This window comes from Amphibalanus amphitrite, unplaced genomic scaffold (assembly GCF_019059575.1).
Source record: "Amphibalanus amphitrite isolate SeventyFive unplaced genomic scaffold, NRLGWU_Aamphi_draft 000900F_arrow, whole genome shotgun sequence".
Classification (NCBI taxonomy): Eukaryota; Metazoa; Arthropoda; class Thecostraca; order Balanomorpha; family Balanidae; genus Amphibalanus; species Amphibalanus amphitrite.
In genome coordinates, this window is record NW_024882394.1 from 179757 (window position 1) to 193421 (window position 13665).

At 52.3% G+C, this 13665-nt stretch overlaps 1 protein-coding gene across 4 annotated transcripts; it reads left to right on the plus strand.

Annotated features, from left to right (window-relative positions):
* Positions 1 to 49: 49 nt before the first annotated feature.
* Positions 50 to 13665, plus strand: LOC122367842 (transmembrane channel-like protein 7). Of its 4 annotated transcripts, none has more exons than XM_043341288.1 (24): positions 79 to 370; positions 1021 to 1100; positions 1398 to 1556; positions 2116 to 2218; positions 2981 to 3070; positions 3518 to 3665; positions 4007 to 4158; positions 4778 to 4854; positions 5162 to 5250; positions 5619 to 5767; positions 6140 to 6290; positions 6617 to 6811; positions 7182 to 7333; positions 7604 to 7706; positions 8952 to 9061; positions 9192 to 9348; positions 9689 to 9819; positions 10234 to 10311; positions 10560 to 10649; positions 11023 to 11153; positions 11356 to 11556; positions 12287 to 12463; positions 12994 to 13060; positions 13422 to 13665. In XM_043341288.1, exons 1-24 carry the CDS (start codon positions 267 to 269, stop codon positions 13435 to 13437), a joined length of 2910 nt encoding a protein of 969 aa, XP_043197223.1. In that variant the 5' UTR covers positions 79 to 266; the 3' UTR covers positions 13438 to 13665. The 4 variants fall into 4 exon arrangements, 2 of the variants coding, with proteins under 2 accessions (XP_043197224.1, XP_043197223.1); XR_006254123.1 differs by having other exon boundaries at positions 111 to 370; positions 12258 to 12463; XM_043341289.1 differs by lacking the exon at positions 12994 to 13060 and having other exon boundaries at positions 50 to 370.

Below are 13665 nucleotides of genomic sequence, written 5' to 3' on the forward strand. Positions count from 1 at the left end.
CAAGTATATCAAAGAAACAAAGCTTTTAGATGCCTTTAGTTTATTTAGAAGCTAATCTGGTAGCTCATTTTAACAGCAGAACGGTCGCTGCGGACGGCGCGGATATTTTGATTTCGGACCATATATGGGATATATGGGACCGTGGGTATGATATCTCTATATATCTTATGTTTTCCACAGACTTTCTGGCCTTGGACTTTACCGTGACTGTTTTCGGAATGAGTACCTAACCAAGGTGGACAGTAAAGCACCAAAATTAGGGAAAAATGGTGAATACTACTGGTAATTCCGAACCTACAACGCCACAAGCAGCAGCAAATGTTGATCGAAGGCGCATCACCCGAGAAGTGGGCAGGACTGCACGGCCGAGGTGAGACCGAGACTGAAACGGGTCAGGGTGGAGTGGGTCATAAAAGTGGGCATTGGACAACACTGGTATTGCTTGACGAGGTATCGAGTCCTCCTCACGTAACCGAGTCAAGGTCAAACTCGACAGGGCGGTCGAGACTCGCGCACGTCTCCTACAAATGATCGGCGCTCGGCGGTCAAACAAATGATTGATCATCGTTCGTTTCAACCATGGGGATGCGGAGCCGTGAAAATTTCAGACGACTCGGCGGCTCCGGCTCCGGCTCCGGAGAAAAAATCGGCTCCACTCCGGCTCCGGCTCCGGGTGAAATGTCATGGCAGCTCCGGCTCCGGCTCCGAGTAAAATGGTCCGGCTCCGGCGGCTCGGGCTCCGGCTTCGGCTCCGACTCAGTACATCCCCTATGCGCACTGCGCAGGGATGCAGAACCGTGGAAATTTCAGACAGCTCCGGTTCCGGCTCCGGCTTCGGCACCGCATCCCTGGTTTCAACTGTAGCAGCCTTCACGCTGTGTCTCGATGCCGGCTGCATTTGGACGCAATCGGACCGAACCATGGGCGTGTCGTGTCAGTGTGCGTTGCCTGTCCTGACGCCAACCACAGTGTAGGTGTAGCAGATATGATTATGAATAACGCGAACTTCTCTCCTTCCAGCGGCGGCCCCTGCCCCAGTGTTCGCTGCGATAACTTGGAGACGGACAATGATCGCGCAGAAACGCCGCCGCCGCTCCGCGGTATGTTGGCGAGAAGACGGAATAGTAATTTTCACACCATGCTCATCTAACTAGTTATGCCACTTAGGCCTTGCGTCTTAGAATGTATAGGGTGACATACCGGCCGTTTGTAAGCTTCACTTCACGTCACCTCCGTGTTGCAGTGACCGGCCCGTAGCTAAAAAGTACAGCGTGACGCTCGCCGTCGCTTTGTTCGTTTCACGACACATGCTGTGTAGGCCGACTAGGGATCGTGACGTCCAGCTGACCATTGCCTCCCATACTTACTAGCACCGGGTAACCCGTCGTGTGTTCCAGGCAGCGGCGTGCAGCTGGCCCGGGACGGCGTGCCGGCCGCTGACTCTAGCCAGATGAGACTACCCAGTCGCTCCCGGCCCAGTATAGAGAACTGCGGCTTCGCCCGCGCCATGATGAAACAGATGCCCTCCAAAATGGCCCTGTCCGCCAGCGGTATCGGTATGTGGCCGAGCGCCCTCGTTGTGATGAGTGTCCGAGTACGCTGAAAAGCGATGGAATGGCTACTAGCTGAGAGAGGACCGGTGCGGGACGGTGTTATCGCGATGGTCTGTATGATCAGGTGGTAGGCATCGCCTTGATTGGTTTATTTTGCGTGACTGCTCATCGGAGTTATGAAACCGTGTATTCTGTCATGCCGGCTTTCTTATTTCTTACTCCAGGAATAACTGCTAAATGATTTACCATTATTTGCTACTTTTCCAGCGTCCCTTCCCGCTGCTCACACCTCCATGCGACCACGGCCATGCCGTCGGCATCGGGGAATCTGTCCGGACTCCGGCAATCACTGTCCGTCCTATTTACCGTGACGGTAGCACCGTCCCTACTATTGCTACTCTGCTTCCTCGGCGTTTCTCCGCCCTCCCTCTTACCCGCCAAGCTTCCCTCCCGTCCCCTCCCCTTCCCCACTTTATCACCTCCCCTTCCCACCGCCGCGCTGTTCCCTCCCCTCCCCACATCCCCACCCCACTACCGACTACCCCCTCTTGTGTATCGTCAGCCAACCTGGGGTACGGCCGCTCGGCGCCGGACGTTACCATGACAGGAGCCGGCCTGGGCACATCGTCCACCAGCTTCTTCCGCGCCACACCCTCCCTCATCAGGTGGGTGCGGAAGGTTCAGGAACTCGTGAGAGACATGGTCTATAGCTCGTAAGATGTGACGAGTTTATCGGCCGGGCAGGCGGGCAGATATGGTATAGGTATTCATGGAATGGTAATTGGTAGGATATGTCAGAAGAAAGGATGCTTACAGACTCGTTCGGTTTGATGGACTTATCAACTCAGTACGCGTGTCAGATATAGCAGATTTAACAGATCACCAAGTGCAATATATTCAGGACTTGTTGGATATCTCGGGCTTGTGTCTCGTTGTTGTGGCCCATGGGTGTCGATATCTGCCGAGTCGGGGGTGCCCGGGCGCAGCTAATCCGCCGCCGCCCTAGCGGTGACCTTGACCTGCGCCGTCTGTTGCGGCTCCAACCAAAGCCAAGGCGGCCGAACCGGCGTGGAATTTGGAGAGCTTGGGCACCCCCCAACTCGGCGGAAATCTCCCCCTCCCCCTCCTTTGCTCAAGTTAAGGATGGTTCCTGATATGCTCGTGCTTTATATGCCCCTCCCTTATTTGGACCGCCTCTGCGGCACCACGGCGCCCGGCGCCTGGCGCCGCCCCTGCCCGACCTGCCCTGAGGCGAGGTCCAAGCGGCCCGCCTGCTGTAATGGAACGAACGGGGCAGTCGAGTGGTATCGAGCCGCGTGTGTTGCGAATAAAGCCGTGTTCCACCCGCGTATCATCGTTTTAACCTCCAAGAACCAGATAACCGAATTCAAACATAACAGTTCCTAGCACTTTTCGTCCACTCACAGGTACGAGAAGGACGTGGCGAGGCTCGCCGAAATCATTGAGGCGGAAGTGAGGGCGCAGAAGAACTCAATGTTCATCGAGGACCGGAAAATGTGAGTCACTATTGCGCGGCTCCGTCTAATCATATCTTCCCGTTATCCCGTCTCTCCAGTCCACCGGCTGTCAGCCCTCGTACCGCAGCCTCTCAAGTATCAACGCCTGCCTGCTCTGTTTCTGACCCGACCTGGCACCGCCTGCTTTCCCTCCTGCCTGGCCCGATCATGCCGTGCTTTGAAGTCCAATACCTTCTCCAGTCCTTCCCTTCTCTACCAACTTAACAGCTCCCCCGTTTCCTCTCTCTCTCTCTCTCTCTCTCTCTCTCTCTCTCTCTCTCTCTCTCTCTCTCTCTCTCTCTCTCTCTCTCTCTCTCTCTCTCTCTCTCTCTCTCTCTCTCTCTCTCTCTCTCTCTCTCTCTTTCACTTTATCTGTCGTCCCATGACATGACCTTACCTCCACTACCCTCAATTCCCCTCTCCTAACGTTCCCTCCCCGTCCCCCAGCACGCGGCTGCGGGAGCTCCCCGTCAGTCTGACGGTGAAGCGCAAGGTCCGCCAGCGGCTGGAGACTAACCTGATGGAACGGAAGGCGCTCGTCAAGCAGACGCGACTGATGCGCTGGAGCGCAGACGCCGGCCGCGCCCTCGTGCTGGTGAGGGATTGAAGTCGAAAGATGGGACTGGGGTTTGATGCGGTAGTTGGTGGTGTTAGGAAGGCCCATCAGCGGTATGTCTTTGAACGTTTTATTAACAGTTTTGTTTGCGTGTCTAGTGAATATTGAGATGATAGCAAAACTGCGGCGCTTTTGAAACGGGAAGCCCAGTTGATTACTGCTCGTCGTGGCATAGTTGTAGCGTATGATTCGGAACCAAATCTTATTAATTGTGCTCAAACATCAGAAGCTCTGTTCGGAGTCGGCCGAGTCTCATTTCGGATTGATGGCTGTATGCCGGTGCTGTTCAGTGTTCACTGTCTTACTCCGTCGTCCGACAGACCAAACGGTACATGGCCGAGGCCCACGGTCTCGTTCACATCTGGCACGAGCAGATGAAGACGATCGAGGGCAACTTTGGCCAGAACGTCGGCCTCTACTTCCGCTTCATGCGCTGGCTGCTGATCGTCAACATGGAGGTCCTCCTCATCAGGTCAGTGAGTGAATGTGCCGGAGTCGTGGATGTCAGATAGCGTAACGTGCAGCTATTGTTGTTATTGTAGTTGTTATGAGCGCCCAATGCAGCTCATTAATCTGGTTTCATGCGTAATTGATTCTCTCGAATTGTTTTAATGTGATGATTTCGGCAAGAGATGAATACGTTTCTAACCCCGGATTCGGAGTCTCCCAGACGAAGATTCTACGTCGTCCGGCCAATGCCGTTCAATGTAGGCGGGGGCTGAGCTGCGGTTATCGAACGGGATTGGCCGGACAACGTAGAACGTTCTTCGTCCGAGGGGACTGCGAACACGCCCTAAATGATACCGAATTAAATTTATGAATGGGTTAGCTGTATTTCCACACGGCCTTTGTAACTGCGCCAGGAGTATCCCTTTGTGGCTAAGTAAACGATCGTCTGCTGCTGTCACTCAAGAATCAATCAAGAATCAAGGTTGTTTGGACTCTAGAAGAAGACGTCGAGGTCTATGTTGTAGCCCATTTCTTTTTTGAATCACGCGTTCTTCTACATCAGTTTGATTTCTTGTTTGTCCCTTCCTATCCGTGTCTCCGCCGCCCATTCCTATAATCCTCCTCCCTTCTCCCCCCGCCAGTTTCCTGTTCCTGGTGGTGCCCCAGCTGGTGATGACCATCTACGATCCCGAGGCCGCCCGTCGCAGCGCTCTCGGACGTAAGACATCACAACCTAACCTACCGTGCTCATTAACCACTGCCTTTCGCCTACTTCAGCTCATGAAGGCGTAATACTCTACTAAGTCGTCATTAGTGGCCATTGAAGATGAATAGGGAATCGAGCTTGAGAGTCGGTAGTTATTTTCAGCGTTTATGTAATGGTGCTTATCGACGAAATGCTGTTCAGCAAAAAAGGCATGTGATGCTTTTTCTAGCATGTGTTTTGTTAAAATCGAATAGTTTTGCACCATTACAAATCGTAGAGCAGGATCGTTACATAATGACCTCTCGAGTTTTTTTGCCAGTCCCGGATCCGATCCATGCGCGAATGGAGATGGAGAACAGAACGATACCGAACCTGCACTTCTTCCTGAGTAACCTGCTTACCGGACAGGTGAGCTAGCAGCTTGGGGACTGCTCAGCTCACATTTACCCACTCACCTGTGATTGGAGAGGACGAGAAATAATCTATCTGCTGAGCGATAGGAACTCAGGGACTGTTCAGAATACTGCTGTGCTAAGGTAAAGATGATTACGTTCGGATGACCTTTGACCTGACGTAATGACCTCTGATCTAACGTAATCGCTTTTCTTTGCACAGTAGAGTAACCTTTTCACCGGGACATTAGTCGGGTCTTTGGCTAAATAGATATGACGCTTTCTATCATCGCAGTTTGTGACGATTCTGTGCGGCAGGTTTGTCTGCACATACTCGGTTCCTATGTTCTCTACCCTAAGCTCAGTACTGCCTTTGCTCGGCAGGGGTGGCTGTACTCGACGCCCATGTACTACGGCTACTACTACCGCGACTCGATCCGGACGTCGTCCTACACGCACTACCACATGCCGTCCGCCTACCTAGCCATCACCACCTTCTGCATCACCTACCAGCTGATGAAGCTGGCCACCAGGTCAGTGGCGGCAGCGTAGCTGCGGTACTGTCACACACTAATATAGGGAGTAGGGGCAGTTGTTGTTGTTGGAATAGGACGCGTGGCCTTGCGACCCAGGCGTCCAACTTCACTGTAGTCGTTCTCTTGACTAGTAGTCACGTCCTGTCTTTTTTGGTAGGGACAGTTGGTGTGATCTGAAGAAGAAATTGATTAGCGGGGCAATGACACCTCGGTCTCAATTAAGAAATGATACCATTTCACTTCAGCTTTGCATGTGGCCCAATGTTGGCAGTGCCTATTTCCCGATCGTGGCACTAATGTACCGGCCATTAGCATTTGTGTCAGACGAGCCTGTGCCGAGTAATCCATTCATCCCTCCGCTACCCCTAGCACGGCGCGCTCCTACCGTAAGAACTTTATCGACGTGTCCACCGACACCAGCGGCAACGTGGCCAACCTGATCTTCGCCGGGTGGGACGCTCGCGTCACATCCCAGGAGCTGGCCGAGCTGAAACGCACCGGACTCTACCAGGCATTCCAGGTGAGGTTCGGCTGTTGCGGGGAGGCGGGAGGGGAGACCGGAGTCACTGGTCTGTGAGTGGAGCTTAGTATGGGGTTCAGAGAAACTACGTCTATCCCCGACAAAGTCCTCTTGTTATTTGTTGGCATCAAACAATTTCCTTTGCAAAACGACTTAATGCTCGTTTTCCACCCTTGTCGACTGGCTTCCTTCAGAACAGTTGTAGCTTAAGTATCCTTCCTAATCGTGTCATCACGTTCCTCATTCAATCATTACGCTACCATTGTGTCTGTCATCATTCCTTTCGCCCTTTCCTCATTCTTCCCTTCCACTCCTCTATCCCTCAGCGGAAGCTCAAGAAGAAGGAGGAGCTGCACGCGGCCGAGCAGGCTGCTGCGGCCGGGGAAGACCCGGCGGCGGCCGCCCAGCGCCGGCGTGCTCAGCTGTACACGGTGCTGGGCCGGCTGGCCAGCAACCTGCTGGTGGTGGCCGTGCTGGGCGCCGTGGCCGTGCTCACCTGGAACGTCATGGGCATGGACGCGGTACGTCCGGGGAAGGGGAGAGGGGGATCATATGGGAAAGAGTGTTGAGGTGAGACAGAGGGTAACCTACGGACAGACAATGATGGGTTTTGCGGACTAGTTCAGGCGCTCTCCTGCTCCCGCTTTTTATTCCTCGCTGTCCTGGTACTACTCTGCGCCGTCTCTCGCTATTCCATTTTCCGTTGTCATTCTTCGCGACTTTTCTCTGCCACTCTGTCTCGTGCTCAGTCCTTGGCTCTTTTGCACCGCCCTGTCCCTAGTCCTCGTGGCCTTTCCATCTAACCTTTTCTACCCTGCTCTATCCCGTCCAACCCCATTCGACATGCCCTGTCCCGTCCTGACCTGACGCGATCCCCATCCGCTTCCACAGACGCTGGGCCCGGACGGCAGCTTCATCTCCCTCCTGGGCTCCGCCATCATGATCAGCGCCTCCATGGCGCTCTTCCCAATGCTCTTCCAGTTCCTCGGCATGCTGGAGAACTTCAAACACCCCCGAGCGCTCATGTTCATCACGTTGATCAGGTGGGAAGACAGGGCCGTGGAAGGCTAACAGGGATGGGTGGTATAAAAGTTAATTAGATGAGAAGAAGTAGCGTGACGTGACTCGGACCTGAGCCTGGGCCGACCCTGAATCAATCATGACCTGACTGACCTGAATATCCTAACGTGACTGACCAGCTGACGCTGATTTGACTCTGACCTCACCCGACTCAGACCTTGACCCCTATCTTACCTAACCCTGACCTGATCCTGACCAGACCCTCACCCTGATCTGACCTACACTCCCCGTAGGATGGTGGTGATGGCCATCATCATCCTGGGCACCATCGTGATCTACTGGGTGCAGCAGGTCAACAACCGCTCCACCGATACTGACTCGGGCGCCCGGGACGAGGTGGGTGCCTGTACTGCAGCGAATTCGCTGATTGGGGAGGCAGTTCACTGTAATGCTCGTGGGTTGTGGCTGAGGGGGTTACAGGCCCAGGGCTGAAACGAAACGTCCGATTGGGTCCAGCTGACGAAGCTCCAAAAATAATTGAGCAATCGGCATACATATTTTCGATACTTGGCTTACAAAACAAAATGCAGGCAAGATGCAGACGAGTTAAAGCTACGACTTAATCGCCACGCCATATGATATGGATCGCTCATGATTGACCCTCGCCCGCACATGGGGGGGGGGGGTGCCACCCCACCCCACCCCAGGTAGTCTTTCTGCTCTGCAATCAACATTTTTAGAGCTAGAAGGCTGATTTTTCGTATAGCTGCTCCTCTATCCTTTCTTGATGTCCACTGAAAATTTCAAGTTTCTGCGGTTTTCGGTTTCGGAGATATGACCTTGTTTTTAAGGTCATGTCATGACCCAAATGGCCAATTCTCAACATCTTGCGTTGGCTATGGGCCTTGTGAGCTTTTGACACCTTGATTTCGGCCTTTTTTGTCAGTTTTACCTCCGACCTATCATGGAACATGTTGTTTGACGATGTACAGATGTCAAGGTCAAGGTCAAGGTCAACCTAGGTCATCTAAGATAATTGCGTTTTAGGCAAGCGGAATTTACTTTTTGTGATTTTTTTTACTGCTTTTTTGGTAAAAGCTTCCCAGATCATGATTTCATGTAATATGGACACATAAACAATCGGTGCACACATCAGTATACACACAGACACACACAGACATACAAACACATATAATTGACCTTGACCTAACTTGACCTGAAATGACCTCAGCAGCAAAAACCTGGTCGGATAGTGTGACAAAGAGGTTCTAGCTGGCTTGGCACCAGAAAACGGCATCGTCATCGGTATATGATAAGCAGCGCACTTGATATCCAACGGTGACCCAAAACAGCAACATTTTTTAGTTTGACCTGACCTGGAAGGTCAATGACTGACCTGAGAAGGCAAAACTGGGTATCATTGGATTCATCTCTTCCCAAAGAATCTTTTTGGTCACTTACCGCTAAGCTCTATCTCCAACAGGAACGAAATGGCGCGGGGGGGGGGGTGCCAACCCCCCCCCCCATGTGCGCGGTTCTAGGATGGGAAAATGGCATGTGCGGGCGAGGGTTGAAATGCATTCATAAATGACTTCAGGTAAAGAGTCCGGTTGGTCTTGACTTTGTCATCTATTCCGGCAGTGTTGGGAGAATGAGGTGGGATCGGAGCTGTACCAGCTGATGATCGTCGACCTGTTCTTCATGTTCGTCTTCGAGCTGGGACTCGAGTTCGCCAGAAAAGTGGCACACGAGTGAGTACCGACTCCGGCTCGGATTTCCGAAATCGACTCTGACTCCGACTCCAGTCACAACTGTCGACTCCGACTCCGACTCCGCAGCCCTGCAGCCTCCCTCTGTAACAACCCTCCCCGCTCTCCTCAGGCACGGTCTCTGGGTGGAGGAGCCGCACTTTGACATCCCACGGAACACCATGTTCCTGATCTACAGTCAGACACTGGTGTGGACGGGCGCCTACTTCAGTCCGCTGCTGTCGCTCGTGGGATCCGCCAAACTCGCCATCATGTTCTACGTTCGAAAGGTGAGGACGTTTGTAGTTCTGTGCATATCGGTGAATTTAGTTCCGTGTCTGTAGATCCGATGTTTTTCAGAAAGCATTGGTGAGGAAAGGAATCCTCATTAACATTAATACAAGACAACGGTGAAGAATAGAGCAGTTAACCTGATAGCCGCTGGAATAACTGGTATTACTCTCGACACATATTTTCAGACGGATAAGTCCGGTTTTTATATCTGCGCAGTATCCCGTTACGCAGCTCGCTCATTTACACCTCGCAGCGGGAGTAAACCTATATCTTTCACCAGTCTGGCACTTGTTCCTCCCAATGCGATATGACCGGCGTCCGTCACGTCTCCCACAGTGGTCCATGTTCCGTCACTGCACGCCCCAGTCGCGCTCCGTGAGGGCCTCCCAGACGCAGACCCTGTTCAGAATGGTGGCCTTCATCGTGTGCTTTCTGGCCGCCTGCTTCACCGGCTACATCGTCACCAAGTGAGTCGTATAGGGAGTCGTGGTGAGTCGCATACGGAGTCATGTCAGTTAGGGAGTCATGTGGAGTCAGGGAGTAAGATATGTTGAATGTGAAGTCGTGAGGCATAAATCCGCTCGTCATTGAGTGATCTCACTTCGCTGGTGTCATGATCTTCGCTAGACTCCACAAATAACTCCTATTCCTTATCCGTGCATGCATCATTGAGCGAATATATTGCCCGTCGAATATATCGAAACTATCGCCTATAGCAACCCTGAATTATAGTCATAGTCATAGTCAAAGTGCATCCAGAAATGCAAATACTGGTGATGGTGGGAGTTTGTTGCGGCCTGCTATTTTGCTTGTTACCGAAGAACAGTTTCGTTGGATTCATCTGCAGAGCTAACCGGTCCGACCTTTTCCTCTCCCCGCAGTGTGCGTCCGTCGGCTACCTGCGGTCCGTTCCAGCAGAAATCACTGCCCTCCGTAGTCGTCAACGATACTTTCACAAGGTCGGTCACCGGTGGCTCCGTGAAACGTTGTAGCTATGGTGCCGCGCCTTCTTTCGGAATCAGAAACGTCGAAAGATAAGATAGTCCCCTTTTCCTCAACTTATGTACGGAAGTTTTCACGATCTGAGGATTTTGTTCATTTGAAGGAATCTCTAATTTAAATGTTTTGCTTTAAGATGTGTGCGCAGGTTTGCTTGTGCTGCCTCTCGATCGGTTGATCACTGTAATGACTCGCACGGTGTTTGCAGATGGAAGGACGAGGGTCACACGGCGCCCTACACCATGGCTATGTACTCTAGCCGACCGGGCGTGGTGGCTGTGTGGCTGCTCATCTTCAGGTCAGACCAACCCTCCACACACATATAGACACAGACACAAACACAAACAGACAGGCTAATAGACAGAGGTGCTGTATGTACTCTAGCCGACCGGGCGTGGTGGCCGTGTGGCTGCTCATCTTCAGGTCAGTGAAACAATTATTGTCCCACTTTCCTTTTCAACCTCCAATCTACCATTTCCTTTTCAAGGTAAATCGGATATATTTACGATGAAACGTACGTATTTATTTGTTCACGCGAGATTGACAGCAGCCGGCATAGCCCTTTATCGACTCGACTTTACGTTCATGTCGCTCAGAACACAGCTCGTCCCCCTATTGTGGTGGCGTACCCTGACTTTCCCATCCCTTCCCTCCCCCTCCCGTTCCCCCAGTGTTGTGGCCTACTACCTGCGCTCTCTGGCGCTGGCCCGTCAGGAGATGATTGTCCTGCTGCGCGGACAGCTAGTGCTGGAGGGACAGGATAAGGTCATGCTGCTGCAGCTCATCGACGAGGCCGCCACGCGTGAGTCAGAGTTCTGAATATATCCTGAATATAACCTGAAGCAGAATATCAGCTACCCACCGGATATCTAGGTATCGATGGATATCTTACTGATGTCAGGCCCTCTACTTGAATATCAACAATTCGCGGCGGCTCGTATATTGCCCTAATTCCTCACTCCACTCTAGTCGGTCTAACCCAGAGCCCCCCTTCCTCTTTGCAGGACTGCAGGGGATGCGTCGTATCAACCGTCCCGGCCTGCCAGACGTCGAGGAAGAGGACGATGACCAGCAAGTACTCCCCGTGGACGACCCGCGCGCCATCATCAAGGTGCTCTTCGAGCCGGCTAAAGATGATGAACCGGAACCGGAGGCCCAGCCGCCGCCGCCGCCGCCGCCCCCGCCATCCCCGCACTCACTCTCAGGTATGGGAGGGTGGAAACCGCGAGGAGTGGGCTTGTATGGGTGTATGGTATGGCCAGGCCCGTGGGATGTATGGGTTAGAGACGCGGGGAGGGAATAGTAGCGGTAGATAGGTCAATGTATACGGGCACCAGAGTGACGTGGTGATTTCAGTACCTATGCGGTTGATTATAAGTTAGGACGTTGTGGATGCTATGAAGGAAACGGTTGTCAGATATAACAGCAGCATTTAAACGTATATATTTCATGAAGCACTTATTCAATGCCTTTGCACTCTTAAAATGTTTATAGTGTTGTCAGACGTGGGATGAGATATCGAGTTACACGTACAGCTGTTATCGACGTCGATGTCGATAACTAATGTCGGTCCTCTACCACCCTTCACACAATGGCTATAACTGACAGCCGGACGTCATATCCCCCACCCCACCCCACCCACCCTCGCAAACTCAGTCTTTCCTCAAAGAATTCCTACATCTCATATACCTACAACTTCAAAGACTACGCCCCGGCCTCTTCTCACACGCATTTCCCGAGCCTATGACATTTCTCTTCCGCCCTCACACCCACTCACCCCCTAACCCCTGAAATTTTCGTCAACCTATTCCTCCCACACCCCATCAAGCCTCCTCACATCAATTCCGTCCATCCCACCACCACCTCCCACAATTGATGAGCCGGTCCGGCCTGCGCGGCGCGCTAGCATAAACCGATACCTCCGCCGCGCGGCAGCGGCCGCTGAGCTGGCCGAGGCGCGGTTGGCGGTGGAGCAGGCGGGAAAATCGCCGCCGCGCCTCTCCGTGGTGCGCCGCACACCGTTCCCGCTGGGTACGACCGGCACGGGCGGCCCCAGCAGCCAGATACGGCGACCCAGCAAGGTCACAAAGGCGGACGAGAAACGCCAGGCTGGTGAGTGCCGACCCCGGCGTGGACAAGGGGAATTAGTGTCTCTTTTGAAAGGGAGGTGGGGTGGTCTGAATAATAATTGCTATAATAGAATTATAGAGTACCAGAATTTGAGTGCGGCAGCGGGAATTAGGGAGCATAGCAATGCTGTTGGCATTTCGTACTCTTTCTGTTAAGTGTGGGAATCACAACAGCTGTTTTAATACATCGTGCCAAATGCGTTTTTTCAGCTGGGATGAGCCATGGAGGGACACTCCTACAATCTCTCCCAGTGCATTGCCGCCTCCGTCATACATTCACGTTTGATTCATATGAGACCGCCAACTTTGAAATGGCCATACTGTTTCCATCGTGAAAAGGTCCGTCATTTCTTTCCGAAAATCACATCAAACTAAACCTGGCACGCCTTTCTATCACTTTCTTACTAAATTCCTGGTTTAAACATTTCCGATTCTCTCGGGTCTGAGCTGCGCTGAACCGACCCGAGACGTCCTTAAATCGACGTTGCACACACTCGCTGCTGTCTGTTGCAGGCCAGTTCTGGCACTGGTTCAGGGACAAGCTGGAGGGGTCCTCGGACGAGGAGACCGACACGGACTCGTGAGTCTCTCACACTCTGTGCTTTCAAAGATTCCATAGTGCTTCGGTCCGAGGATAGCCTCTGGTTCATGAAAGTTTCAGATAAAATCCCTCCCTGGCTCATCCCAGTTGATCGTCATGGCATGACAGTATGCGCTATGTCCGCATTATGATTTCTTTCTTAGTTAGCTCACTTGCTATTAATCGATTTCAAACTATTATCGTCGTGCGCTTCATAAATTTGTATTTTTCTTGTCATGTATTTTTTGGTCGGTATCTTTTTTGCACTGGGATTTTTATTTTGTCGTGGTTGATCATGTTTGACGTGTATCAAAGATTAATACGATCTTCTTTCCGATTGATTTGTCCCTTTTCGTTACAGCAACCTCAGCAGCTAAATACTGGTCGCGGCACGCCCAGGATGACGAAAAGCCACCTCAAAAATGAACGGACACCGGGCGCCGGAGCTGTGTTGAACGGCGCCATGGGAGGAAATGTTCGAGACAATCGACCTTTGTTTATTGATGGCGGTGCGTGTGTCACATGTTGGATTCCCAGCGCTTTATAAGTACATGCATCGTTCGCTGTATAAAATGTATAATAAAATAATATGTCGTAGTGTCATA